Source organism: Onychostruthus taczanowskii, unplaced genomic scaffold, assembly GCF_017590055.1.
Source record: "Onychostruthus taczanowskii isolate IOZ18803 unplaced genomic scaffold, ASM1759005v1 scaffold19, whole genome shotgun sequence".
Lineage (NCBI taxonomy): Eukaryota > Metazoa > Chordata > Aves > Passeriformes > Passeridae > Onychostruthus > Onychostruthus taczanowskii.
In genome coordinates this window covers 12,738,692-12,763,544 of record NW_024499128.1, presented here as the reverse complement: position 1 = coordinate 12,763,544, position 24,853 = coordinate 12,738,692, and the positions used below count along the sequence as shown (strand labels likewise).

General features: G+C 49.8%; 1 protein-coding gene across 6 annotated transcripts in view; it reads right to left on the bottom strand.

The window, feature by feature from the left end:
- The window catches only part of TSC2 (TSC complex subunit 2), a 33,523-nt gene extending 8,704 nt beyond the window's left edge, over positions 1 to 24,819 (bottom strand). The window contains exons 1-32 of one of the 6 annotated variants that reach the window (XM_041401402.1): positions 24,765 to 24,819; positions 22,893 to 23,050; positions 22,265 to 22,351; positions 21,543 to 21,653; positions 20,792 to 20,936; positions 20,545 to 20,662; positions 20,033 to 20,081; positions 19,542 to 19,667; positions 19,160 to 19,233; positions 18,695 to 18,821; positions 17,913 to 18,056; positions 17,564 to 17,701; positions 17,269 to 17,372; positions 16,394 to 16,475; positions 15,383 to 15,538; positions 15,133 to 15,249; positions 14,506 to 14,628; positions 14,128 to 14,234; positions 13,257 to 13,410; positions 12,113 to 12,235; positions 11,675 to 11,809; positions 10,987 to 11,176; positions 10,516 to 10,609; positions 9,946 to 10,048; positions 9,667 to 9,761; positions 7,079 to 7,210; positions 5,036 to 5,200; positions 4,098 to 4,250; positions 3,827 to 3,939; positions 3,084 to 3,305; positions 2,183 to 2,398; positions 583 to 651 (exon numbers count right to left, since the gene is read on the bottom strand). In XM_041401402.1, coding sequence (XP_041257336.1) covers positions 583 to 651; positions 2,183 to 2,398; positions 3,084 to 3,305; positions 3,827 to 3,939; positions 4,098 to 4,250; positions 5,036 to 5,200; positions 7,079 to 7,210; positions 9,667 to 9,761; positions 9,946 to 10,048; positions 10,516 to 10,609; positions 10,987 to 11,176; positions 11,675 to 11,809; positions 12,113 to 12,235; positions 13,257 to 13,410; positions 14,128 to 14,234; positions 14,506 to 14,628; positions 15,133 to 15,249; positions 15,383 to 15,538; positions 16,394 to 16,475; positions 17,269 to 17,372; positions 17,564 to 17,701; positions 17,913 to 18,056; positions 18,695 to 18,821; positions 19,160 to 19,233; positions 19,542 to 19,667; positions 20,033 to 20,081; positions 20,545 to 20,662; positions 20,792 to 20,936; positions 21,543 to 21,653; positions 22,265 to 22,351; positions 22,893 to 23,030 — 3,910 coding nt within the window. In that variant the 5' untranslated portion in view covers positions 23,031 to 23,050; positions 24,765 to 24,819. The remainder of the gene's footprint in view (positions 1 to 582; positions 652 to 2,182; positions 2,399 to 3,083; positions 3,306 to 3,826; positions 3,940 to 4,097; positions 4,251 to 5,035; positions 5,201 to 7,078; positions 7,211 to 9,666; positions 9,762 to 9,945; positions 10,049 to 10,515; positions 10,610 to 10,986; positions 11,177 to 11,674; positions 11,810 to 12,112; positions 12,236 to 13,256; positions 13,411 to 14,127; positions 14,235 to 14,505; positions 14,629 to 15,132; positions 15,250 to 15,382; positions 15,539 to 16,393; positions 16,476 to 17,268; positions 17,373 to 17,563; positions 17,702 to 17,912; positions 18,057 to 18,694; positions 18,822 to 19,159; positions 19,234 to 19,541; positions 19,668 to 20,032; positions 20,082 to 20,544; positions 20,663 to 20,791; positions 20,937 to 21,542; positions 21,654 to 22,264; positions 22,352 to 22,892; positions 23,051 to 24,764) is intronic. The other 5 variants (XM_041401403.1, XM_041401404.1, XM_041401406.1 and 2 more) reach the window with 5 other exon arrangements.
- Between the last annotated feature and the right edge of the window lie 34 nt (positions 24,820 to 24,853).

Genomic DNA, 24,853 nt, shown 5'->3' with positions numbered 1-24,853 from the left:
AAGGTAGAATTTAGCAGGTTTTCTGCTGCAATATATTACTTTTTTTTTTAATTTAAAAAGCTCTTAACCAGGCTCCATGCTGGCTGAACGTTATCCATATACGAAATATATACATATTATCAGCTGCTTTTATCTTTCTGTGCCCAATTCTGGCAGATGCCCGTGGGCTGAGCAGCTCCAAGGGGAGCCTGTCCTGCAGCACACGCTGCTCTCCTCACAGCTGGGAGCTTTTCCACTGGGCAGAACACAAAAGCCAATTGGAAAATGAAGATGCAAATGAAGAATTAATTAATCCAGCCAGGTTTTGACAGGTCATTTAACACTGGCCTCATGACTCACAAGCCACCCCAGCTAAAAGCAAAGTTGCTTTGAGGAACTGTCTGCACTTGCAAATGTTGGATCTGGCTTGGACTTCTTCATGCTAGTCAAGATCCCATTTGTTGAGAGTGATGAGACTGGGGACAGACAGGAGACATGGAAGGGGAAAATGAGGGATGAGGGATACATTTTCTATGAATCAGAGGTGTTCTTCTATGGCAATACTGTTTGGTTGGTTTTTTCCTTAAAGATATATAAATATACCTGCCCAGGATATGCTCCTGTGCAACTTCCCTTGACAACTGGACTGGTACATGGAAGAGAAAGAGGCCACTGCAAAGGGAAATCAAGTGAGCAGCTACATCAAAAGGAAGGAGAGACTATATGAAAAAAAATATAAAAAAATTAAAAAGCACAGAGTTTAAAATGTAACCAAGAGCCTAGTTTAAAACAAACAAATAAATAAATGAAACAAAGGAAAGAACAAGCTGGGATAAGCTCACCAGATGCCAAAGGGATACTTTAAGGGCACAAGGTCTCAACACGAATAAGGAGGAATAAACACATCCAACAGTGCAGGCTCCAACTGCTCCCTTTGCAGAATGCATTTTGTGAGGCTCAGGAACAGAAAATCCCTTCCTGATATCCCAGCACACACAGGAATCCAGGCTGAGCCTTTCCTGACCTGGCAAGGTCACTCCCAAACCCACAGAAGAGTCTGAAAAATCGGGGTGAAGACCCCCAGAGGTTTAACCTCTGAAGGGGCAGAAAGGCACGTGAGAGTGGGACAGCAAAACTTCTTCTAGTCAATGCCCAGCCAGCTCCAGCAAGTCTGGTTAACAAGGATGTGGCCAAAATGACTCCCAGGCTGGCACAGGAGTGGCATTCAGGTGGCACGGGTTCAGCTCTCCACTTAGCTCCACGTACCACAAATTTTTAGAGTCACCAAAGTGTTTATGGAGAATAACTTTTTTGTTTGTTTGGAAGAGGTGATAATTTGATTTTGACTCCAAGTTTGTGTTTACATGTTCTGAAATAGTAAAATACACGCCCTGCCTTGCTTAAAACAAAGCTGAAAATTGGCATTTTTACCAGATTCCCAGACAATCCATCCCATTTTCCCCAGCAAAGCCTGGTCTGCTGGTACCACTGCTCAATTCTGATGGTGCCTGCAGTGCTCAGAGCCTCAGTGTTGGATATCACTGGTAAGAGCTCGAGCAGAGACTGCAGAAAGCTTTAAAAACTGCAGCTGTTGGTCAACACCGATCTCCCAACATTAACAGCTTTTTAAGAGGAACTAGCACCACATTAAATAGAGTGAAAATCCTTGGCCACTGTGTTAAAATCAAGCCAGTAAATGAAACTCTGAACAGTCCTGTTCAGAGGTGGGTAAATCCAACAGGATTTGCATTCTGCTGTAAAAGCCAGAGGCAGCCAGCTCCTCCTGGCTGGCAAGGGTTGGAACAGGCCATGCCCCAGGAACCTGCAGCTCCGAGCGCCCGACACAGACTCCCAAACTGAAGACAAATGGAAATGGAAACACTGCATGGAAAGATCCATCCACAAGTGGGATGCCCAGATCAGCCCCAAACGTGTGGGAGAGGAAACAGATCCATGACTTTGTTCATTTTCATTTGGGGAACACTCCAACCACACGACTCCTCCAAAGCAGCTCTGCTAATCCCCCTTCCTCCTCTTCCCCCACGCGCCAACAGAAGCAAGGAGGAAGGGATTTTTTCACCTCTAGGGACAAGAACTGATTCCCTTTCTCACTGCTGGCCCCCCTCACACTCCCAGCTGCTCTGGCAGCCCTGCAGGGACCCGGCAGAGCCCGGAGCTGTCCCGCCCTGCCCGCAGCCCCCACCTGTGTTGGAGCGCTGCAGCAGCGAGGGCTTGGCCGTGCCCGTGGCCAGGCTGGAGGAGGGCACGGACAGGGATTTGTACAGAGCCGTCTCCCGGTGCTCCTTGAAGCGTTCTGCAGCCATCAGGGCGTTGGAGAGCTCCTGCAGGGGCATGTTGTTGATGTCTGAGGAGAAGGGGCTCAGCGGGTTCTCCAGGCTCATCAGCCAGCTCGTGTTGCCTGCACCAGACAAGAGGGGAAGTGTGGTCAGTACTCCCAGCTCTCCCACAGGTTACAGCTCCTCTTGGAAATGCTCAAATTGTTTTTTGGAATTTGCAGGTAAAAAATCCATCCAAATGGAGCTAGTTCTCAGTTCTTCTGCAGAATGACTCGACTGATTTGCTACTCCCAGTGCTCTGCACTTCACCCCAAGCTCCTCAAAACCCACCCCTGGTAACTCACTGCTACAGCAGATTCCCAAAGCCATCCAAAACACTCAGGTGTCCTAATTAACACCAGGCCCAGTTATTTTCTCATTAAACAGCTTTCAGTTGAAACAGATAATTCCTGTTAATCTCATGGAACTCATTGGTGTTCAAGCATTTTGACCCTGAACAGGTTGTTATTCCTTCCTTAAGAGCAAACACAACTGAGCTGCCCAGACTTGTGGCTGCCCCTGGATCCCTGGCAGTGTCCCAGGCCAGGCTGGAGAGGGCTTGGAGCAGCCTGGGACAGTGGGAGGTGTCCCTGCCATGGCAGGGGTGGCACTGGGTGGGCTTTAAGGTCCCTTCCAACCCAACCCACAGTTCTACAGTTCAAAAGGCAGTAAGCCATAAACAGATTCATTTACAGCTAAATATGGATTTTTCTCCTTCCCCCAGGCTCTGGTGTCTCCCCAGGACCCACCCCACACTCAGGTACTCACCTGTGGGCCTGCGCACCAGGATCTCTGCCCAGCCCTGGGTCAGCAGTGGCACGTAGGCAGCCAAGTTGGCTTTTTCCTTCTGCAGAGCTGTCTGTGGAGCAGGACTGGCCTTCTCTGGGCGGGCTGCAGCAGCAGGAGGGCCCTGTGTCCCTTGGGAAGTTGAGCCACTGGGAAAATGGGAGGCTGAGCTGTCTAAGGCACCAACACGTAAGGCATGACCACCTGGCAGGACAGACACAGTCCAAGGGAGAGACAAGCTTAGTTAGCCCCAAAAATATCTCAGGAATGAGGCTTTTAACCTCTTCTACCAGATGCATAAACAATATACTGGTTTTATTCCCCTTGTCATTACAATTATTATTTTAACTAATATTTCATTTTAATTATTAAACTTGCTCTTCTCTCAATCCACAAATTTTCTTACTTTTCCCCTTCCAATTCTCTCCTCCATCTCCCTGTTGGGTAAAAAGTGAGCACCTGGATGGGGCTTAGCTGCCAGCTAGGGTTGAACCACGAAGAAAATTTGATGTTCCATGTGTTCCTTATAAACTACTTTATGTGATCATCAAAACTCTCCTGCAAAAAGAGGGAAGCAGGAGGAGCCCCACCACACCTAAAGCCAACAGCTCCTGCTACCTGCCCCTCATTAAACACCAGACAGCTCCAGATCTCCAATTAGCTCAGACACAGGAGGCACCTGGACCTTGCAGCTGTGGCAGGGAGAGCCCAGGATGGGAACTCACCCGACATGGATCGGACTCTGTTGCGGGAGCTCCTGCAAACCTGCTGCCCAGCCTGGGATTCCAGCTTGGCTGGAGCCTCCTTGGTCTGTCTCACTTGCAAAACAGGGTCTGAGCTGTAGGAAAGGAGATACTGGTGATGTTGAGGCAGGAATCAGCCGTGCTGGACAAATAAAACATTCCTCTTATGCCAAGAGGAAGAACTACAAAGATGTAGCAGTGGTTTAGGTGACTTTGTCAGCTGGAGATTTCCAGAAATGGGAGCAACACCTACCTTGATTCTGGGGTGCTCTGGAATTCTCCAGAGTCCAGGCCAAGCAGGGACCTTGTCCCTGTTCCAACACTTGTAGTGATGGTCACCAACTTGTTACCAACCAGCCAAGTCTTGGTCCTTCCTCCAGCCAGCAGAAACTCCCCCACAGGAGACCTGGGAACACATTTGGGATGAAGATTCCCCAGGAGGCAGAGAACAGAGCTGGTGCCATTCACCATGCAGAAGGTGCTGCCTGCTCTCCTTCTTTACACAGCATTTGTGCCACCCCCCTTGGCTGCCACATCCCCGTTATCCCTCAGGATGATGGACGAGCTGCTGCAGCACACTGGGATTATCCTGCAAGGACATGGAGCAAAGCCCAGCTCCCAGACCTTCAGGGCACCTCCTCCAGACAGGTCCAGGCTGAGGCAAAGGTTGCTTCTCTCCAGTGGATTTTATAGAACCACAGAATGGTTTGGGTTGGGAAGAACATCAAAGCCCATCCAGTGCCACCCCCTGCCATGGCAGGGACACCTTCCACTGTCCCAGGCTGCTCCAAGCCCCATTCAACTGGCCTGGAACACTTCCAGGGATGGGGCATCCTCTGGGAAATCCATTCCAGGGCCTCACCACCCTCACAGGAAAAAAAATCCTTCCCAGTATCCCACCTACCCCTGCCCTCTGGCAGTGGGAAGCCATTCCCTGTGTCCTGTCCCTACACCCCTTGTCCTCATTCCTCTCCAGCTGTCCTGGAGCCCCTTCAGGCACAGGAAGGGGCTTGACACCTCACCACAGCCTTCCCATTTCCAGTTTTCCCTCATCTCACCTCCTTTTTAGCCAAGATTTTACCAGTGAGGAAAGGCTTCAGAGCCTGAGCCTGTCAGAATCCCAACATTTTTCCATTAATGAAGTGAAACATGAAGCTGAATCCCATCGTGCCTCCCTGGTCCCCGACTGACCTCTTGGGCACAGCGGTGAAGTTGGAGAAGACGTATCGAGCCATCATGTCCAGGCAGGTCTCTGTCAGCTCCAGGTGCAGGTTCTTCAAGTTGTCATCAGCCTGAGCCATGGAGTTTTCATCAGCAGAGCCCAGGCTGGAGCTGGTGATGGACGTTTGGATGCGGCTGGAAGAGAAGGTGCCCAGGTGCCAGATGAGATGGCAGCACGTCCCCGTCCCGCAGGCGGCGGGACGCAGCCCCTGCTGTGCATGCACGTGCCAGCCAGCACACCCAGGCCTTGGCAAACAGATTTTGGGATCAGCCTCGTGTCTGCTTCCCAGGTTGTCGTTGCAGGAAGTGGATTTTCTCTGGAGAGGCTCCGGCTGGCCAGGCCAGCGCTCTCTGACGTTGGTGGCCCATGGGCAAGTGCACCAAGCAAGGGGCAGCTCTGAGCTCCTAATCTATGCTGAGGGCAAGCACCCCATGACCAGCACCAGCTTCCCAGGCAGCAGGTTGCCCATGAGCCAGAAACTGGGGCACTCCAGGCTTCACTTTATAATCCTGTGGTTTGCTTTTTTCTCTGTTGCATCTCTTGGTTTTTTCCCCTCCAAATTCAATAGCTACGTAAAACCTAATTTTACTTGAAATAGGAAAAAACATTGCACTCTGAACAGGAAACTGGCACAAGAATAGAGAGAAGGTCTGCCTTCAGATCAGCCAAATCAGCAAAGCAGCTTAAAACCATTTCTGTTTTAGGCTGGACTGCAATATTTTATAAAGATAATTCCTTATATCACTGTAATACAAACTAAGCTGAGGCACAGCCAAAATTGTTATCATGTGGCAACTTCTTTGGCTTCATTAAGGACAATTATCTGAACTTTTCGTTGCTACCTTTCACGTGGAAAGGCAAGAGAAGAAAATCAGGAAAGGGAAATCAGAGAATCTTGGAAGGGTTTTGGTTGGAAGGGACATTAAAGCCCATCCAGTGCCACCCCTGCCATGGCAGGGACACCTTCCACTGTCCCAGGGTGCTCCAAGCCCCAATGCCCAGCCTGGCCTTGGGCACTGCCAGGGATCCAGGGGCAGCCACAGCTGCTCTGGACACCCTGTGCCAGGGCCTGCCCACCCTGCCAGGGAAGGATTTCTCCCATAACATAAAGTGTCAGAACTATAATTGCAATTCAGTCACTTCAGCCTCTCCCCCCCAAACACCACATAGAGCTAAAAACAAAACAAAAACAAACAAAAAAAAAAAAAATCACCAAATCAAGTTCCACTGACAGCAATCCTACAGGTTAAGGCAAAAATCTTCAGGTTCAGCAATTTAACGCTCAAGGGAAGTGATCCAGAAATATGTTTTAAAAACTGGCATCAATTATTTCACATCTTCCATTGGAGCAGATCAATGCTTGCCATCAAAACCTGTCAGTCAGTCAAATCGATCTCTGAAATCAAATGTTGTTTTCCTTAGTTGTGACAGGAACAATTCATATGGGCTGAGCACACCCCTCACTGCTCTCTGGAAAGACAAATCCAGGTTTTTCATGGCATCATTCTTGAGAGCAGGACACTTCATCAGCTCCTTCAGAAGGCCAGAACTATTCCTCCTAGACTGGAAGGAGGGCTCTCCATGACTTTGCAGAGTTCCAAAGCCTCTCCTGAATCAAACCCCTGCTTGAGAGGCTCAAGTTTTCGTGAGCTGTACCCAGGATTCTCACTTGTGCAGAATGCAACCTTTTTCCTTTTCTTGTACATGGCTTTGTTTGTTTGGGTTATTTTTCCAAACCTTCACCACCTTTACTTTAAAAATATAATCTTTCATTGCTAAAGCACCAGAGAACGTGGCAAGGTGACCACAGACAGCCAGGGTGTGACGTGGCCTTGGGAAGCCTCGGGATGCTTTCCCAAAACCCTCGCCTGTGGCTGAGGCCGGTTTTTCATGGGATAACCAAGTCATGCAAGCATCCCACATGCAAATCCACCCTGCTTCCACCCACCCTCGCAGCAAAACCTCCAAGGGCCCAGCTGCTCTTGGATTGTCCCCATCCAAAGTGCCTCTACCTGCGGACCACATGTTCAGACACACTGATGCTGCGGGATCGGAAGGCATCAACTGCAGAGGGTTCTTTCAGCTCTTTCACTGGAGGAGAGTTATTCAAGCCTTGCTTTGCATTTTTGGCTAGTCTTAAACTACTATGTGGAGAAGCACCAAGCCCCAAAAGAGGTCACAGAAGGGAGGAAACCATTGTAGGGATGTAGGTTGAAAGGTCACAGTCACAGGGTCAATATTGGGGGATCCCGGAGGGTGATGGAAAATAAAACAAATGCCAAAAAAAAAAAAAAAAAAAAAGGGAAACAAAAATTAAAACATACAAACAAGCAGAGCTGAAAGCATTAAAAAGACAAACCACATTTTGAAAACAAGATTTTAAATGTGCTACAAAACAAATGAAATTAGTACAAGTTAAAAGAAAAAAACTGATTGAAATGAGAGTTGGAATACTGGGCTGTTCAGCAAAGGCAAGGGCACCTGAGGGCTCCCTGGGCACAAATTCCTCAAGGCTGAGGAGTTTTGTGCCCTTCAACCCCCTCTTGTGTTGCCCCAACTCACCATCACTCAACACCTGAGGGCTTCCACAGATCCTAAAATGCTTTACCTGGACTAGGTCGCAGCAGTTTTTAATAAGAGACAGGGACCACGACACCCATCTCTGTCCCCACTAAGCCTGGCCCAAAGCTGAGCTTTCCCCCAAGTCACAACACACCCAGGGCCTCCCAGAGGTGCCCCTTAGCCCAGCTCGAGGCCCTGGGGACACTGAGCCCCCTGTCCCAGACCCTGCCACACTGCAGAGCCACCAAACACCCCTGGGATGCTCCTGTGCCACCCCAGCTGCCTCAGCCCGGGCTCCAGGGAACCCCCTGGGCTCTGGGCTGGCACAGAAAGGAAATTACTGTGCACACTGACAAGTGCCAGGAACACGTGGGAGATGACAGCAATTAAGATCCAAGAGGCACTTTAATTAGTCACTGAGATGCACGCCAGGCTCGGGGCTAATTTGGGCAGAACAGTTGGTCCAGCAGCTCCCATCCCCAGGGATGAAATGCAGGCATTAATTTAACCCTTCTGGCTCTTTCTAAACACAATTTGTTTGCCATCCTCATCTCAGTGAGCTCTTACATCTCAGACTGCCACCTGGAGGGACCAGAATTTCTTTGTCCTTCTCCCAACAACCTCTCCCAGATCACTTTTGGCCACAACTGCTGCAGAGAGCACAGGCTCATGCTCAGGGACCATCACCTACACCAACATCAGGACATCCAGCAGCCCTGGGAACTGCTGGGATCGTTATCCCTTGGAACACCCAGCACCTCAGCTATGACAGGGAAACATTCTTTGGGCTTCAGGACTGAAAACCAAGCCCAGAAGCTTCTCAGGCAAGGAAAGTGGAATCTGCTCCAGGCCCTTCCTCTGTGCCCTGGCCAGAATCCATGCTCAGCCAGACCCAGAGGCAGTGGCATCCTGCTATTCCAGTGCTTTGGGCACTGCCTGAGTACAGCCACACTCCTCAGCAGAGATTTCTCTGGAAAGTGATCCAGCAAAAGCCTTTAGAGACAGTAGTATTCCAACCTGGTAGAATTTAACAGGTTTCTTAGGAGGGAAAAAGAAAATAATAAAAAAAAAAAAGATTAGTTGGATTTCTAATTGGAGAGATGAGTTTCAAAAGGCTTCTCTTCCAAGTTTCTGGATGAAAGAGGAGGAGATGGGAGAGATGCAACACAACACAAGGTTTACAGCTGCAGCAGTAGGGCAGGGATGGTGTTTCTGCATTGCAAGACTGCTGCAGCCTTGCAGGTGAAGTAGAGGCACTTTCCCCAGGGCTCAGATGCCACCATGTGCTCACTGCTCACAACACTGAAGCAAGTTAAGTGAACCAATTTAGGTAATTCCTGCAGGTAAAAGGATGTTGGAGAAGCCCTGAATGCCTTCCAATGAATATCTTCCTCCCCTGGCAAACGTTATTTTGAATGATTGCTGGTAAGAAACACTCTAACTTCTGAAGGCTTTGCTTAAAACTGTCATGATGGCTTCAAAATTCAAAAAAAAAAAAAGGGATTGGGACATCCAGACAGAGAGAAAGCAGCTGTGTGCCAGCAGTGCACTGACCTGCCTGGGAACACCATGGAAAAACACAGTACTGGCTCTCTAATTTATCCAGGTCGTTGATCACAACCATTTCTCTGGCAATCATCTGAAAATGACTCGTTAGGGATCAATCATCAAAAGGAGTTCACACAATCCACATGAACATGGGATTCTGTTATCTCTGGTATTACCCTCTTCTCTCATCTCTGGTGCCATTGCTCTGACACACCCCAACCTGACACAAGTGTTGATTTTCAGAAGTGAGCACCAAAAAGGCTGCAGGACAGGCAGTGCTGCCTCAGCTGCCCCACCAGGCTGCCAGCCTGGCTGGATCCCAGCTTCTCACCAACCTCATTTGTCTTTGCCCTAAAGAGGTTTACTTTGCTTGCTTACTGCACTGCCAGGTGGGGATCACTACACCCAGCCTCCCCCAGGGACACGCAGGGAAATGCGTGAGCACGAGAGCAGGGAACGCCAAACCCTGCTGGGGTCCACGAGAATTTACCTCTTTGGCCTCTCATTGAGGCTGGTGCTGCGAGCCCTGAAGCTGTCCTTCTCTGGGGTGTCATCAAAGGACAGGAGCACGTTGGAGCGCAGGCCCTGCCGTGGGGACAAGAGGTGACAACGTGAGGCTCAAAACCTGCAACTCAAAGCACGAGCGCTCACAGAGATGCTGACAAGAAAACCAGAATTCTGTTGGCTTCAAACAGAACCTTTAAAGATCTCAGGTCAGTTTTGATCAGTCAGGTCTCCTGAGTGCTGCTGGACTGAGCAGTGCCATTACCTTGGTGATGTAGGGGACGAAGTCCTTGCGGAAGGGCAGGCGGCAGCGGATGAACCACATGGCAATCACGTGGTGGGCCAGGCAAACGATGTACTGGTTAAACCTGCAGCAGCAGAGACACCCACAGCTCAGTGTGCTGAGCCTGGCACACAGAACTGCTCCTTTACCTACTCAAAGTGTAAAGGAAAAAAAAAAAAAAACCTCAAAAATTCTGTTCAAGAAAAACAGGTTTTTGTCCAAGGTGATGATGTCCTGGAATTGTATCACAGAATGGTTTGGGTGGGAAGGGATCTCAGAGATCATCCAGTTACACCTTCCACTCTCCCAGGTTGCTCCAAGCCCTGCCCAGCCTGGCCTTGGACATTTCCAGGGATCCAGGGGCAGCCACAGCTTCTGCGGGCACCCCGTGCCAGGGCCTGCCCACCCTCACAGGGCAGAAATATCCCTTCTTCAGGAAAAGCCTGGTGGCACCAGAATGAGCAACATCCTGTGGATAACCTTGAGCCAAAAACCACAAGAAAAAGGCTTTCCAAGCTCTGAGATGAGAGGAGCACGTTGCTGTGGCCTTACTTGGAGGGGTTTGTGTAGGGCAGGGAGATGGCGAAGACGCTGGCGTACTGCTCTGCCGCGAAGTTCCGGTACAGGTGAGGCAGCCTGGCCAGAGCTGCAACAGTCCAACAGCAAAACAGCACAGGTGAGCCCTCCACACAGCCCTTCAACACAACCCTTCAACATCCTAACTCAGTCTAACTTCTAAATTTTTGGTTTTCTTCTGAATGATCAGTGACATGGAAGTTAAAATCACGTCATGCAAGGGGAAGAAAGCAGCTCGTATTTCCACGTGGCTGCACGGCACAGAGTGTGTCTCTCTCTTCAGAGCAAGAGCTTCATACAGAAAATGTAACAAATGAGGTGACCCAACATTTATAACGTGAGCAAAGGCACCACAGTGCATTCCATACGACCAACGCCACCAAACCCCCCACATTCCACACGAAACCCACAACCACAGAAACCGAAATGCAGAACATCACCACTTACTCGACAGAAATTCCAGCAGAGGGATTGCCATGTTGGCTGTGGCAGAAATGTGGGTGAGTTTGACGATGAGGACGGGCAGTGCCTTGATGATGATGTCGGGCATCTCCACGCTGCAGACGGACAGTGCCACCACGCACTGGTTGGCGCAGCGGTAGATGAGCCCGTGCTCCAGGCAGTACACGATCTCACGCTGCCGGAGCAGGGAAACACTCAGCACACCAAAGAACACCCTGACAGCACCTCCTGACTCCTGGCAGCACCCCTGAACAGCCTGCAAGGTACCCCTGCTGCAAGGTACCCCTGCTGCATGGCCTGTGTGACACTGCTGAGTGCTAACACTGAGCTTTAATAGCGCTGCAGATAGCCCGGACCAAACTCTTACCAGGGAACTCCAAGTAGGTAGTTGAGACTTTTTAAAGTTCCTGATTTAACATAAATTTTGTGTTTATAAGGGTCTTACTGCAGAGGGTAAAGTCACTCAGTGACCTGTGAGGGGGAGAGGTGAGGAGTGAACCCACAGTTAATCCTACATGGAGTCACCAAAGCCTTTTTTCACCCCAAATTCAGCAGATGCAGCATTTCCCAACAGCAAAGGGCAGTGTTGCCTTGCCCTCCTGTCTCCTAACCAGCTCCCAGGCTAAACCATGCTCTACTCTGCCCTCCCTACACCCTCCCATCTCCCACACACCTGCTTGGCTTTGTCCAGGTAGTTGTGGTAAGAGATCAGTGCTGTCAGCACGGGGACCACAGCCAGGTGCAAATCCGTGCGGGAAAAGCCTTCGGGGGTCCCGTGGAGCCTGTCCGTGGTCTTCTTGTCTGTGAGCTGACACAGCACACAGCCAGTCAGGGCACCTCTCACTAAAACACCCTCTGAAAGGCAGCTGAAGGCACTCCCCAAGACCTCTATATATATATATATTCATATTCATGCATTAAAACACACAGTTATTACCTGTTCTGTACCTAGAAGAACCCTCAGAAAAAGAGAGGGTGAGTGAGGATTAACAACCAGCCTGCTAATCTTTAAAATATTAATCTGAAGACAAAAAAAAATCCATGCAAAAATCCCCTCCAAGCAATTCCCAAGCAAGCCAAGGAGCTGGGGACTGTGCCTCAGTGGCATTACCATGTAGCTCAGTGCAGAGGCCAGCTGGTCTATGTTGCAAGGAGAAGTTAAAAATAGCACTTTATAGCGGAGGGACTCGGGTAATTTGTTGAGAACCAACTTCAGCACCTTCCAGTCTGTCTCCTGCAAAGACAGGAAATGTTAAGGCTGAAAATTTTTGCATGATTTCACTTGAGTTTGGAAGATCAATCAAACTGCAGACAATGTGTCATTTCCTAGGCAGATGTAGGTCTTGTCGTGGTTGATACAGAAAAAGAAGTGGCATTTAGCTGTCACAAGCTTCTCCCAGTCTGTCACCCAGCTCTAGGTGCAATATTGGCACCACAAACTGGAAGAGAAATTATATTGAGATCTGAGAGCCAGAATCCAATTCTCCTAAGCACCAGCACCAATTAACTCTCAGAGCAAGTCGAGCCCTCAGCGCAGAACTGTGTCCAATGCCACCCTCAGGAACAATTCCTATTTACAGTCTATTGCTGATGAAACACTCACAAATTCTCAAAACACCTCACAAACTCACAGTGGGAGAGGTTTTAATTCCAAATGTCCTTTCAGAAGCAGGATGGATCTTGTTTAAGAAGCACAGCTCTTGCCCTTGCCTGCTCTGGAGCAGTGCAGTGGAAGCCGTGCTCATTTTCTGAAGAGCTGGACTGCTGCTCCCACTGGTGGCTGTGAAGCTGCACAATCACACCCAGATTCTGAGCAGGAGGAGCAGAAACTGCTTTTCAGGCTTTATTTAAGAACTCTGGGCTGGAATCTGACAGGCAGCTGGTGCCAGGAGGGGACACAAGGATGCGAGGAAGGGACACAAGGATGCCAGGAGGGGACACAAGGATGCCAGGAGGGGACATAAAGGTGCCAGGAGGGGACACAAGGATGCCAGGGGGGGACACAAGGATGCCAGGAGGGAACATAAAGGTGCCAGGAGGGGACATAAAGGTGCCAGGGGGGGACACAAGGATACCAAGAGGGGACACAAGGATGCGAGGGGGGACACAAGGATGCCAGGAGGGACACAAGGATGCCAGGGGGGACATAAAGGTGCCAGGAGGGGACAGAAGGATGCCAGGAGGGGACATAAAAGGTGCCAGAAGGGGACACAAGGATGCCAGGAGGGGACACAAGGATGCCAGGGGGGACATACCTGCTTCAAACACTGCAGGAGGACCCCAAAGACCATGGAGTAGGGCAGGTGTCCCACCCGGACGGTGGCACCCTGGGAAGGCACACTGGGGCTGCCTGAAGGTGGGGACAGGGTGCCAGGGGGTTTTTTCTCAGAAGCTCTTTTCTCTGCCTCTCTGCAACACAGAAAGGGAGAAAAATACATGTTATTTTTACAGTTTATTCATGTGATCTACAGCACCACCCTGTTTGGGAGTCAGGTTAAAGACTGAACAATATAATCTGCATTTTCAACTTTAAAAAGCACAGGATTGCCCAGCAGACATACTGCAATCAGCCAATTTGATCAATGAAGGATTTTTCTATCTAATTTAGAAAGTTGTCTTTTGGGGTGTGTTACACAACTTTAGACAAGCTATAAAATTAAAACTAGCCAGATTTGTACAAATCATTGAATCAAATTCAGTGTGGAACTGGCTTGAGACAAAAAATTGCACATTTTTGGGGGAAGCTTTGTGAGCAGGAACTTAAATTTCATGTCTGAGACTGAGAGCTCTGCAGGTAAGTGATTTGTAAGAACAATTCACCAATGACTTACTGGTTCAGACAATCCTAGGCTGTAACTACAGACTGGTCTAGGATTTGGAAGATTTAGAAAAACTGCAGATTGTTACTGATGGAATATTAAGCTCAGCACACAATTTAGTCTGGAAAACAGCTTTTTAAAAATAAAAGATAAATTAAGAAGTGTCCAAGGCCAGGTTGGGTGGGGCTTGGAGCACTCTGGGACAGTGGAAGGTGTCCCTGCTATGGCAGGGGAGGCACTGGATGGGCTTTAGGGTCCTTTCAAGCCAAACCACTCTGAGATTCTTCTGACACAATGAGAAACCTACACAAAATCACAGAGGCAGTAGGGGCTGAACCTCACTGCTCCATCCTTGTTGGACAGGCCCAGGCGGTGCAGGGAGTCAGCTCGGAGCATCAGCAGGAAATCAAACACCTGCAACAGGGGAGACAACACTGGAGTCACTCAAACCCCCAGCCACTGCAATCCCCTCCCACCCCCACACCGTTATTCTCCCAGGTGCAAAAGGATTTTTAAGAGATGCCACGGCTTGTTCTGCAGGAGGCGTCACGCTGCATTTACACACCCGCGTGAGCCGAGGAACGTCTCATTCCACTTCTAGCGAGCTCCAGAGCACCCAGTCCCCACCTGGCACTGGGAATCCCACAGGGTTGTGCAGCTCTGGGAGCACAGGGGCTGCTCCTACCTGCAGCCTGATGCTGCTGGCCACGGGCAGGCTGTAGGAGTAGATGTAGTGGCGCTGCACGTGCTGGATCAGCATCTCGTAGACGCGCGTGGCGTGGCTGGAGGGCAAACTGTACAGCTTGGTCTGCAGGCACAGAAACACAGCCCAGCCCCAGGGCCCTGTCACAGACCTGGGGCTGCACTGCCAGCTCCAGCAGAAATGCAGCAAAATCTTCATCCTCAGTGTAACGTGAAGAGGGGGCTCTGGAAGGAACCTCTGCAAAGATCCAGAGGTGCTCCAGAGAACAGCCTGCTCTTCACCACAGCCCAGGACATGCTGCCCAAAACACAGCAGATCTGTTAAATCTATTCAAGGTTATCAACTCCTCCTTTCTGCTAATTTATGGCCACATCCTTCCTGCACACAGGAAAATGTGCTCATCTGGGTTGTACAGTGGGAGTTAAGAACATACAACACTCAGCAAACAGTCCCACAGTGCTCAAAATCAAAGGACTGACCAAAACAAGACTTAAAATATTAAATAGTTAAAAGTCAGAATATTTAGCAGTGGGAGAAGCTTTATCTAAAAAGCAAGTCCAGCAGAAGAGTATTATGAAAAATGTGTGTCTAATGCTCTGCAGCATTTACCTGAAGAATTATCAGGAGCCCAAGAACTGCTGTCTTGACATCCTCCAGAGAAGCTGAATATGACAGCAAGTCCCTCTCTTCCAGCTCAGAAGGAGAAGACAGAGAATGTGCAGCCACCTTTGAAAGAGAAAAGCAACACGTGGTTTAAACCTGCAGCACATCCTTTCTCCATTTCCATGCTGGAAGGGGAGGGAAGCCCCAGGAAGTCAGTTCTGCTGGGAAAGCTGCCAGCCCTGGAGGTTTAATTCACCTTCTCGATGATATCCAGCAGGCTGTTGAAGTGGTGAGTGTTGCAGCCTTCAGCCAGGTCCACCAGCAGCTGAGTGGCCAATTTTCGGACCTGATGGTCTTTATCCTCTGGGATGTGAGCCAGCTGGGAGATCACCACCAGGTTTATCAGCTCTTCCTGCAAGAGGACAGACCCTCCTAAGCTGTCAGACGTTCAGCACGTTAGAGAAAGAATTGCAAACAAAAGAATTCAGCTAATCTTGTACCAGGCTTGTTCCTCCACTGCTTCATTCCTTCACCTCCTCTTCCATCCAACAGGTATTTCTCTCTGCCATCCCTCCAGATATTTGTGACTTTTATTGAACTTTTCAGTGCTTTAGGTTTTGTCTGTCCTAGAGATTTGACAGCCCAGGCTCAAAGGGACAAGGGATCTCTAGGCCTTGGTTTTTTGAAAGAGAGAGGAAACACCAACAGCCTCATGTTTTCACAAATCTTGAATGAACCCAAGGAGCATCTCTGTCCCTTCCTGCCCTCTGACACTTTGAGCACATCCTGAGGAGATCAAGATGTCCCTGGAGCTCCTCCCTGACTGCTCTCTCACAGTTTCCATCTTGGACAGAAATTAAAATGCAAGCACCAAGACCAGTCACTGCTCAGTATGTCCAGTCCCCATCCTTTTACACAGCTTTTAAATCAGCTTTGCACCTCTCACATCGACTGTCAATTCTTCCAAAACAACACAGACGTGGATTTAATAGCCTTACAACAGGGAAGCCAAGACAGAACCAGGTCTGTCCTCAAAACCCAGCAGCTCCCACTGCAAATTGCCCACTCCTGTATCCAGCTAAGGACAAACAGGGGCAAATCCCCCCACAAGCATCCCAAAGAAACAGCTCTGTGTGGGTGAGATTTAGAGCCCAGGGCTTTGCCTTCCCCATGGGCAGAGGGGACCTAAAACCCCCAGGACAATGTGCCCACCAAAGGCTTTCCCCCCACCTGAGAGCTCACCTGGGACCCCCAGGCAAGCACCCACCTCATAGAACTGTCTGTTGATGCTCAGCACAAAGGACAGCACATCCAGGACCTTGATCCTCACAGCACTGCGGCTCTCGTTCCTAAAACAGGAAAGGCAAACCCAAAATGAGTAAAATAAGAGTTGTTGGTATTTAGGGAGTGGGGGAAAGAAAAGTAAAACTAAAGGAAAGTAAGAAACTTTTTCAGAGTTGGAACAGTAAGTGTGAGAGATCAGCTGAGCCCTGAGTTAATGTCTCTACACCTGAAATCAGATTCAAGAACAATTCAAATCCCAGTCCAGCTTTTACTCCTTCTGCAGACCTGTAATTGTAGCTTTCCCATTTCCAATCCAAACTAGGAAGCACATGTCAGAAGAACAAGTGCTCTGGTGAGCAAATTTAAAACCAAACACATGGCACTGAGGAAGAGCTGCTCTTTGGCAGCATTTCACAGAGGAGACAGAAGTTTGTTGTTGCTCTGTGTTGATGTTTCAGAGCACAGAATCCCTTAGGGAGCACCAATTCAAAACCAGATAACTGGAATACTGGATAACCATATGCAATCCTAATGCTTAACAGGAAAATCTTGTTTGGTGTCAGAACTACAAAGTGCTGTGGAGTGGAACACAACTGCCTAAGCTAATTGGAATAGTACTGAATGGAATGAAAGAGAAGAAGAAAAAAGCAGCATGAAGAACTCAGTGGAAAGCTTTTCTTCTGTTCTATAAGTCCTTTCATGTGCTCTGCCCTGGGACTTCTCAGCAGCCACTTACGAACTTAGAACTTCAGAACGTTAGAACTTGAGAAAACAAAATTATCTAATGTGACAAGGTGGCAGGAAACACTTGGAAATGCTTCTTAAAAGTAAGAAGTCCCCAGAGTTATGATTTCCTACCTGAAGAATCTCTCCATTAAGAGCTGCAGGTTGTGGATCCAGCCGTCTTTGGCAGGGTGGATGGACTGAGCTCTGTATGTTATCAGGTTTAGCACAGAAGATTCCTTCATGGAAAGACCAAGGAATGTTTTTAGTGCATAAACAAACATAACAAATCCATTCCCCCAGCCTCCTCCATGGGAATAAGGCTCACAGAAGTCCTTGCTGGGATTTTCTGATCATTTTCTATTTTAGGACTCTCAAATTTCAGCTGTAACAGAACAGACCCAAAAGGAGAACAATACTAAAGCCTTACTGGTCTCTGATCAGCACATCTTTCCACCAGCTCAAAAAATCTCTCTTCAGAGCCATGAAAATCATTCTGGTCACAGAGCTCTTCTACTGTGGTCAAAAGATCATGTACAATGGACTTCAGTTCTTGGCTCTCCAGAACCTGAAAAGAGACAAAACCACCCCTGAGAGAGCTCCACCTTGCCAAAAAGTGCTAATCTTAAATACAAACAGAAAACTCAGAGAACCACAGCAGTGAGAATTGGGCTCAGCCTTTCCCAGCTTCCCCACAGCGCACGAAGAGCTCGCTTTGCAGAAGGATTTGTGGCAAAGCCTTGGCACTGAGAGCACAGGCAGGCAGGCCCAGCACCCACCTGCAGCTGCTGCAGCAGCCTCTCCATGATGTCCAGGAGGATATCCCAGGTGACAGCCTGCAGCCCCTTGCCGTATTTCTTGATCAGGCGCGTGATGGACAGAACGATCTCGTAGGACACGACTGCGTTGGGACAGGTCATGGCCTGGGAGCCAAAGCACTTCACTCAGAGAGCAGGTGGGGAGCAGAGCCCACAAAGCCCCTGCACTCAAATGCAACACGCCTTATCAATTAGGAAATCAGCCTGGAGGCCTGAGATAAATCCATCTGAGCCTCTGCACACGAAGCACACAGCACAGAGCCACCTTCTCAAAGCAGTTCTGCTCTCCTGCGAGCAGCTGTGGCTCAGATGGCAGACACAGCACCATCCTACAGGCAGACAAGGGGATTAAAGCCAGTAATTCCTGCTGGAGGCACTCAGATGAGGAAATTTTGAGAGCTCTGAGGCTGCCCCTGGAGACACCCTCCCTCACTTTTTGTACCACCCACTGAGAAGAGTGAAAGTTGTTGCTTTGTGTTTTATTTTTTAAGGTCAAGTATCCACAATGTTGGTATTTGCTAGAAAGGATTCAGACTTTGCTTTTCTGGCCAAAGAAGTGCAAGAAGGAGGCCTCAGCTATGGACATAAATCCTCTTGTTTTACTGTTTCTCCCTGCTTCACCCCACACCAAATTTCTCCCTCTCGTCCTCCAAGCCTACAAAGATCTCTTAGGCGTAGGGGGCCACATTTTTGGTTTAAATTTGTCCTAGTAACTAAAAAGTTCTCCCAGCATCCCAGCCTACCTTGAGGAATGAAGGCAGCACTGAAGTGGGGGAGTTCCTGAGGGAATTGAGGCGATGAGCCCCCCACAGAGCCATCCCAACAAAGAACACAGCTCCTCTCAGCAGGGCTGCATCTGCCATGTAGGATCTAAGGACAGGGAAGATTCAGACCATGCCACAATTATTTCAGCATACAAAGTCAACAGGAATATGCACTGTCCCAACAGGAATTGCCAGCTGTTACACATCAGGGCCTTGCACAGCAATGGCCAAACATGAAAAGCAGAAAATCATTCACCACAACTTTAAACAGAGGGAAATGAAATTCAGAAATGCCCTAAATGAGCACTTCAGCAGCATAACTAGAAAGGGAAATTATTTCTAAGCACCAGAACCTTCAGCTTGTCCTGCTGAGGTTGGTGACTCCCCGTGTGTCTCACCGGGCCCTGGCTGAGCTCCTTGGATTTGCTGGATCTCCTCCCTTACCTGTCTTCCATGATCCTGCACATGTTGTAGATGGCACTGTGTCCCAGGTGAGTTCCCAACAGGTTGCGCATGAGCTGCAAATTCAGAGAGAGCACCTCAATCCCCAGATAGCCTAAACATGGATTTAACTGGCCATGCTTCTGGAGTAAATGTGTCCTGCCCTTCCCAAGCCAGGACAGGAGCTGTCACAGCAGCTGAAACCAGGGGAGAATCCCATGGACGTGACACAATTTGCACTAATGAGGCGCTGATCCCTCAGTACTTCAACAAGTTTTAATGTTAATTACTCTTAAAACCAAGCTGAAACTGGTGGCAGATGTGCCCAGGTAAGTCTGACACCTCCTCCAGGAGTGAATTCATGAAAGCAGGCAGGGTTTCTGACCTTCCAGCAGGGCTCACAGAGCTCCTTCACGTTGATGGTGCGGCACAGGGTGATGATGAACACGGGCAGGTTCTCCGAGGGCAGGCAGTTGTAACAAACAACTGCATCCAGCACTTGCAAGGAGATCTTTGGGAAAGGGAAAAACAAACTGATTGTACACTTCCCTGTGAATCAACCAGGACAAATCCTCACCTGGCACACACAGGAAATCGTCTGGAAGTCAAAAGGGATGAAGATATTTTTGTTTTGTTTTTTTTTCTCCCCTTTTTAAAAAGCACTGTCGATTAATTTATCAAATTGATTAATGGTCTGTTTGCTTTGGAATAAATTATTGGTGTATGAGATTTACTGGCTTACAATTAACACAATATTGCATCAGCTCTCTTGAAAGATGAGAATAAAGCCAGGGTCTGATGATCTGATTTTGTTTGTAAAAGTTACAAAGAACTTCAAAGAGTTCTGCAGTACTAAAAGAAACTCAGATCACTGACCTCTATGTCCATAGATGATGAAGTCTGAATGCACAAGAGGCAGATCTTGCTGTTAAGAGAGAACATTTAATTAGAATTGTTTGCTCCACATGATTTTAGGCAAATTACAAAGAGCCAGAACAGTCAGGTTAATTGCCATGCTATTTAACTCCTCACTGCCCTTCCTGGGGCAATCCTGGTGACAGCCCAAGGGACACTGAGCTCTGCAATCTCTTTTATAAAGTCAGAGGGAGACTTAAATGCAGCTCAGGTAATGCAACAGTGCAGACCCTTGTGAGACTAAGCAATGCAAACAGGCCCAACCCCATGGAATGGGAGAAGCACATTTAGTTAAACTAAAACAGATCTGAACACCACAAGAACTGAAAATCAAATATTTGTCAGAAATCACCTAGGATGAAACAGATCCAGATGGGGACAAAAAGCACCCCAGTTGTCTGTATACTGATCTGCAACTTTTCTCTGTAATTTACCAGGAATAAGCAGGAAGGAGTTAAAAAAAACCAACTCACTGGACCATGTCAGCTACGTAGTCTTCCAGATAGCAGCTATTGAACTTCACCAGGTTCACCAGAACCAGGAGGAACTCAGAAGTCAGCCCAACATCCATCCACTGCAGCACAAAATCAGCTAAAAAAGGGGAAAAAATCTGTTAGCCTTCTACCCAGGAATGACACCACTACCTTCTCCTGTTATCAGTGGGTGTCTCTGCCTGGATCTCTTCCCCCCAGCCTGAAGAGGGGCTGGGACAATGCTCACCCAGCTCCTCCTCCAGGTAGGTGATGTAGCGTCCGTTCTCCGTCAGAGCCTTGAACACCTCCAGCCGCTCGTGCAAGTCTTCATTGGAGGGATAATCCTTAATGACCTTAAAAAAATGGGCTCTGAGGATCCCCAGCCTCTCACCCTTGAAATGAAAAAGGGAAAGGGTTAAGGCCTGGGCGTTATCAAGGTATAGCTCAGTAATCTTCAAGCTTTAAATTAGCTTTTTGTTGATCAATGCCTACTCTCTTCTCTCCTTTATAAGCACCAACCCCTGCTTTCTCAGAACACTGAGAAGGACAACTTTGGGCTGATTCAGCCCCATGTTTGTGCAACACGTTGGGAAATCTGAAGAATTCCTTGTGTGCTGAACTTGGCCAGGCTAGAAGTGTCTCACACAGAACCCCTTGCATACCTGAGACATCAAAACCAGCTGCAAATGGGGACTAGAAGGTCTGGGCAAAGGCCACATAAAATCTGCTGAATTATGCTGAACTTAACCCAAAGTATTTCCTCTTTCTCAAGAACGCTACCCCAGACCAGAACAGCTTTCTGTGAGTTGTATGAAAAGTTTTGCTACGAGGTCAAACCAAGACTTCAAACTAAAACGCTTCCTCTTCTCCTTTACAAGACACAACCAAGATTACGAATATGAGCCTTAGCAGAGAAGAGCTCCCTGGTGCTTTTCCCATGTCCCCCTGCACAAACCCAGTTTAGGTCAGTGTCCCCTGCCCCGTGGGGCTGCTGTCACCTGTCCCTGGACGATGGACTTGAGCAGGTGGAGCACGGCGTGCCTGGCCTCGGCGGGACGCTCCGGCTGCAGCATGTCAGCCACCACCTTCCACACGGCCTCCACGGCGTGCTGGGAGCAGAACAAACACCAAAACCAAAGCAGAAGCATGAGGTAGCAAAGCTCAGCTCCCCCAGGATCTCCAGCCAGCAGGTGACACAGAACTAAGGCAACTGGTGGCTAAGATCCGGGGGTTCCACGTGCGGAGTTCTCTGCTCTGAGGGACGCTCACCCAGCTGGTCACACACCCAGACCAACCCCAGGAGACCCCAAATCCAGCCCTGCACCCCAGGAACTGCAATTCCTCATTCCACACTCACTGATAGTGGGAATATTTGTGCAGAAGCCTTCACCCAGCCACAAGATGAGTTCAAAACCAATTGGGGGATGCTCATTAACAAGCCAGGATAAGGAAACCTCTCTAAACATCATCTCCCATGAGCCGTCCTGAGTATTCCCAGCATTCTCCTTCCACGATGGTCCAGGAATCCCAAAGGGGGTCCATCCCCTCTGCTGCAGAGCTGGAAGGCTGGGCAGACTAATTCCCTTTTACAGCACAAAGCAGCCTCTGGGATCACCCATTTTAATAAACCTCCTAAACAACAGGAGTCCCTTACGATAGTTTGAGAGCTGCTGCTTAAATTTCCATCTTTCCAATACTCACTGAACACTTTGGAACTCACCTCTTCAATTTTTTTGGTTTTTGCCACTTCACAAATTTGACTGATTGCTCGTATCCTGTTACTCAATCCACACTCTATGCTCAGTTCCTGGAAAGAAATGGAGAAATAAGCTAACAGTTTATCTTACCAGAAACACTTATCCATTTCTCCAAGGGGAGAAGGAATTCTGGTCTCCTTCTCCCTTTTTTTTTTGTATTTTCCTCCTCGTGTGCCAACTACTCTGCTTACAGACTTGTGGTACCAATTACTGGAATCAATTATTTTATTTTTCATTGCCACAGAACCGTAAGGTTTTCATAAAACAGAAACAGTTCCCAGCTTGTGGAAACTGCCACCACAAAAACTTCATCAAGCTCAGACTACAAAAAAAACCAGGGGACAGGAAAATAGCCTGTAACCCAACATAACAAATATCTCCAAAGTATTCAAAGAGTGAATAACTCAAATGCTGGAGCTCCAAAGCAGGTGAGTTCTGCATCCAGTTCACTAGAGAATGAGTGGAGAGATCAGGAGAGGGAATGATGGAGAGGAACTGAGAGCCAAAAAAAAGCCAGGAAAGGAGCAAGGATCCCCTCAGCTGAGGTACTCCAGGCACCAGCCCCACCTTCACTCCACTCAGTTCTCACACCTTGAGTATTTCTGCAGTGATGATAAACTCTGTCTGCTTGCCCTCCGACGACTTGGAGCTTCCCCGGGATGTTCCCAGCCCCAGGAGGTTCCTGAACTTCTCCTTCAGCCCGGAATCCTTGCTCTGGGGCTTTGCCATTGCTGCCCAGCGCCGAGGCCCTGCAAACACAGAACAGGATCCTGGTAAGGGAGGCCCCAGGGGAATATTTCAGCAGGAAAACCCCAATAACAGCATCACACCGGGGCTTTTCCAAAGAGCTTGGGTGTCTTGAGCCTTTTCAAACATGGGAGAAGCCCAGCACTGAGGAAACACAAGGAGCTTGTGCTGCTCCTGCCTTCAGCACCTGCATCCCCCATGGAACACGGGGCCTTTGGGATACCCTTTCCTGGGAGCCCTGAACGCCCAGGCCACCACACAGGCTGATTTTTGCAGTATGTCCACGTGCACACACTTTTTGGAGGGTGTGAGCTGGATATTTGTTCCCAAAGCAAGGCCAAGCACCCCGCGCTGTGCTGTCGATCTGGAAGTGAGGAAGAACTCACAAATCTGAGTGCTGGAACATCCAAGTGCTGCCATGGCAAGGGAAAGATGGGGCAAGAACAGGGATGGGCATCACAACAACAGCTCCAGGCACTGCCTCCCCCTGCCTGACCCACTGTCCCTTGGGGACCCTTGCCCTGGGCACGCAGGAGAGCCCCAGGGACATCCCATGGCCTTCCCACAGCCTGGCACAGCAATCCCTGCTGCTCCCGGGGATGCACCACACAGCCTGGCCCTGCATCCCAGGGGACATGCCAGACACCCTGGCCCAGTGTCACCAGGGGACACGCCATGGACCCCAATCCAATGCCACCAGGGGACACGCCATGGACCCCAACCCAGTGTCACCAGGGGACACGCCATGGACCCCAATCCAATGCCACCAGGGGACACACCATGGACCCCAACCCAGTGCCACCAGGGGACATGCCATGGATCCCACCCCTCTATCCCTGGGAACACACCATGGACCCCAGCCCAGTGCCACCAGGGGACACGCCATGGACCACAGCCTACCATCCCAGGGGACATGCCATGGATCCCACCCCTCCGTCCCCGGGGACACACCATGGACCCCAGCCCTCTGTCCCCGGGGACAAACCCACCCCCCAGCCCTGTGTCCCAGGGACACTCGGAGTGCACCGCCCTGGGGACCCCCGCAGCCCTGACCCACCCCGGCCGCTGGCTCATTGTCCCCCCGCGACCCCCGAACAAGCCCGGACACGCCACATCCCGCCCCAAGCAGGGACATGCCACAAGCGCTTAGGGACACACAACGGGGGTCACAGCCCAAATCCCGAAAAACACAACGGGGGGCACATTCCAGACCCCCAAACACAACGGGGGTCACATCCCAAACCCCGACAAACACCACGGGGGTCACAGCCCAAACCCCAACAAACACAACGGGGAGCACAGCCCAAATCCCGGAAAACACAACGGGGGTCACAGCCCAGACCCCAACAAACACAACGGGGGTCACATCCCAAACCCCAACAAACACAACGGGGGTCACAGCCCAAACCCCAACAAACACAACGAGGGTCACAGCCCAAACCCCGACAAACCCAACGGGGGTCACAGCCCAAACCCCAGCAAACACAACGGGGGGCACACTGCAGACCCCAACAAACACAACGGGGGGCACACTGCAGACCCCAACAAACACAACGGGGGTCACATCCCAAACCCCGACAAACACAACGGGGTTCACAGCCCAAACCCCAACAAACACCATGGGGGTCACAGCCCAGCTCCCCCGGACACGCAGCGGGGTCACAGCGCGGCCCCAAAGCGCGGCCCCTCCCCGGTGCCGGGTCCCCCGTCACTCACCCCGAGCCCGGCCCGGCCCGGTGCCGCCGCCCCCGGCCCGCTCCGCTCGGGGCCCGGTGCCCGGTGCCCGGTGCCGGCCCCGCCCCGCG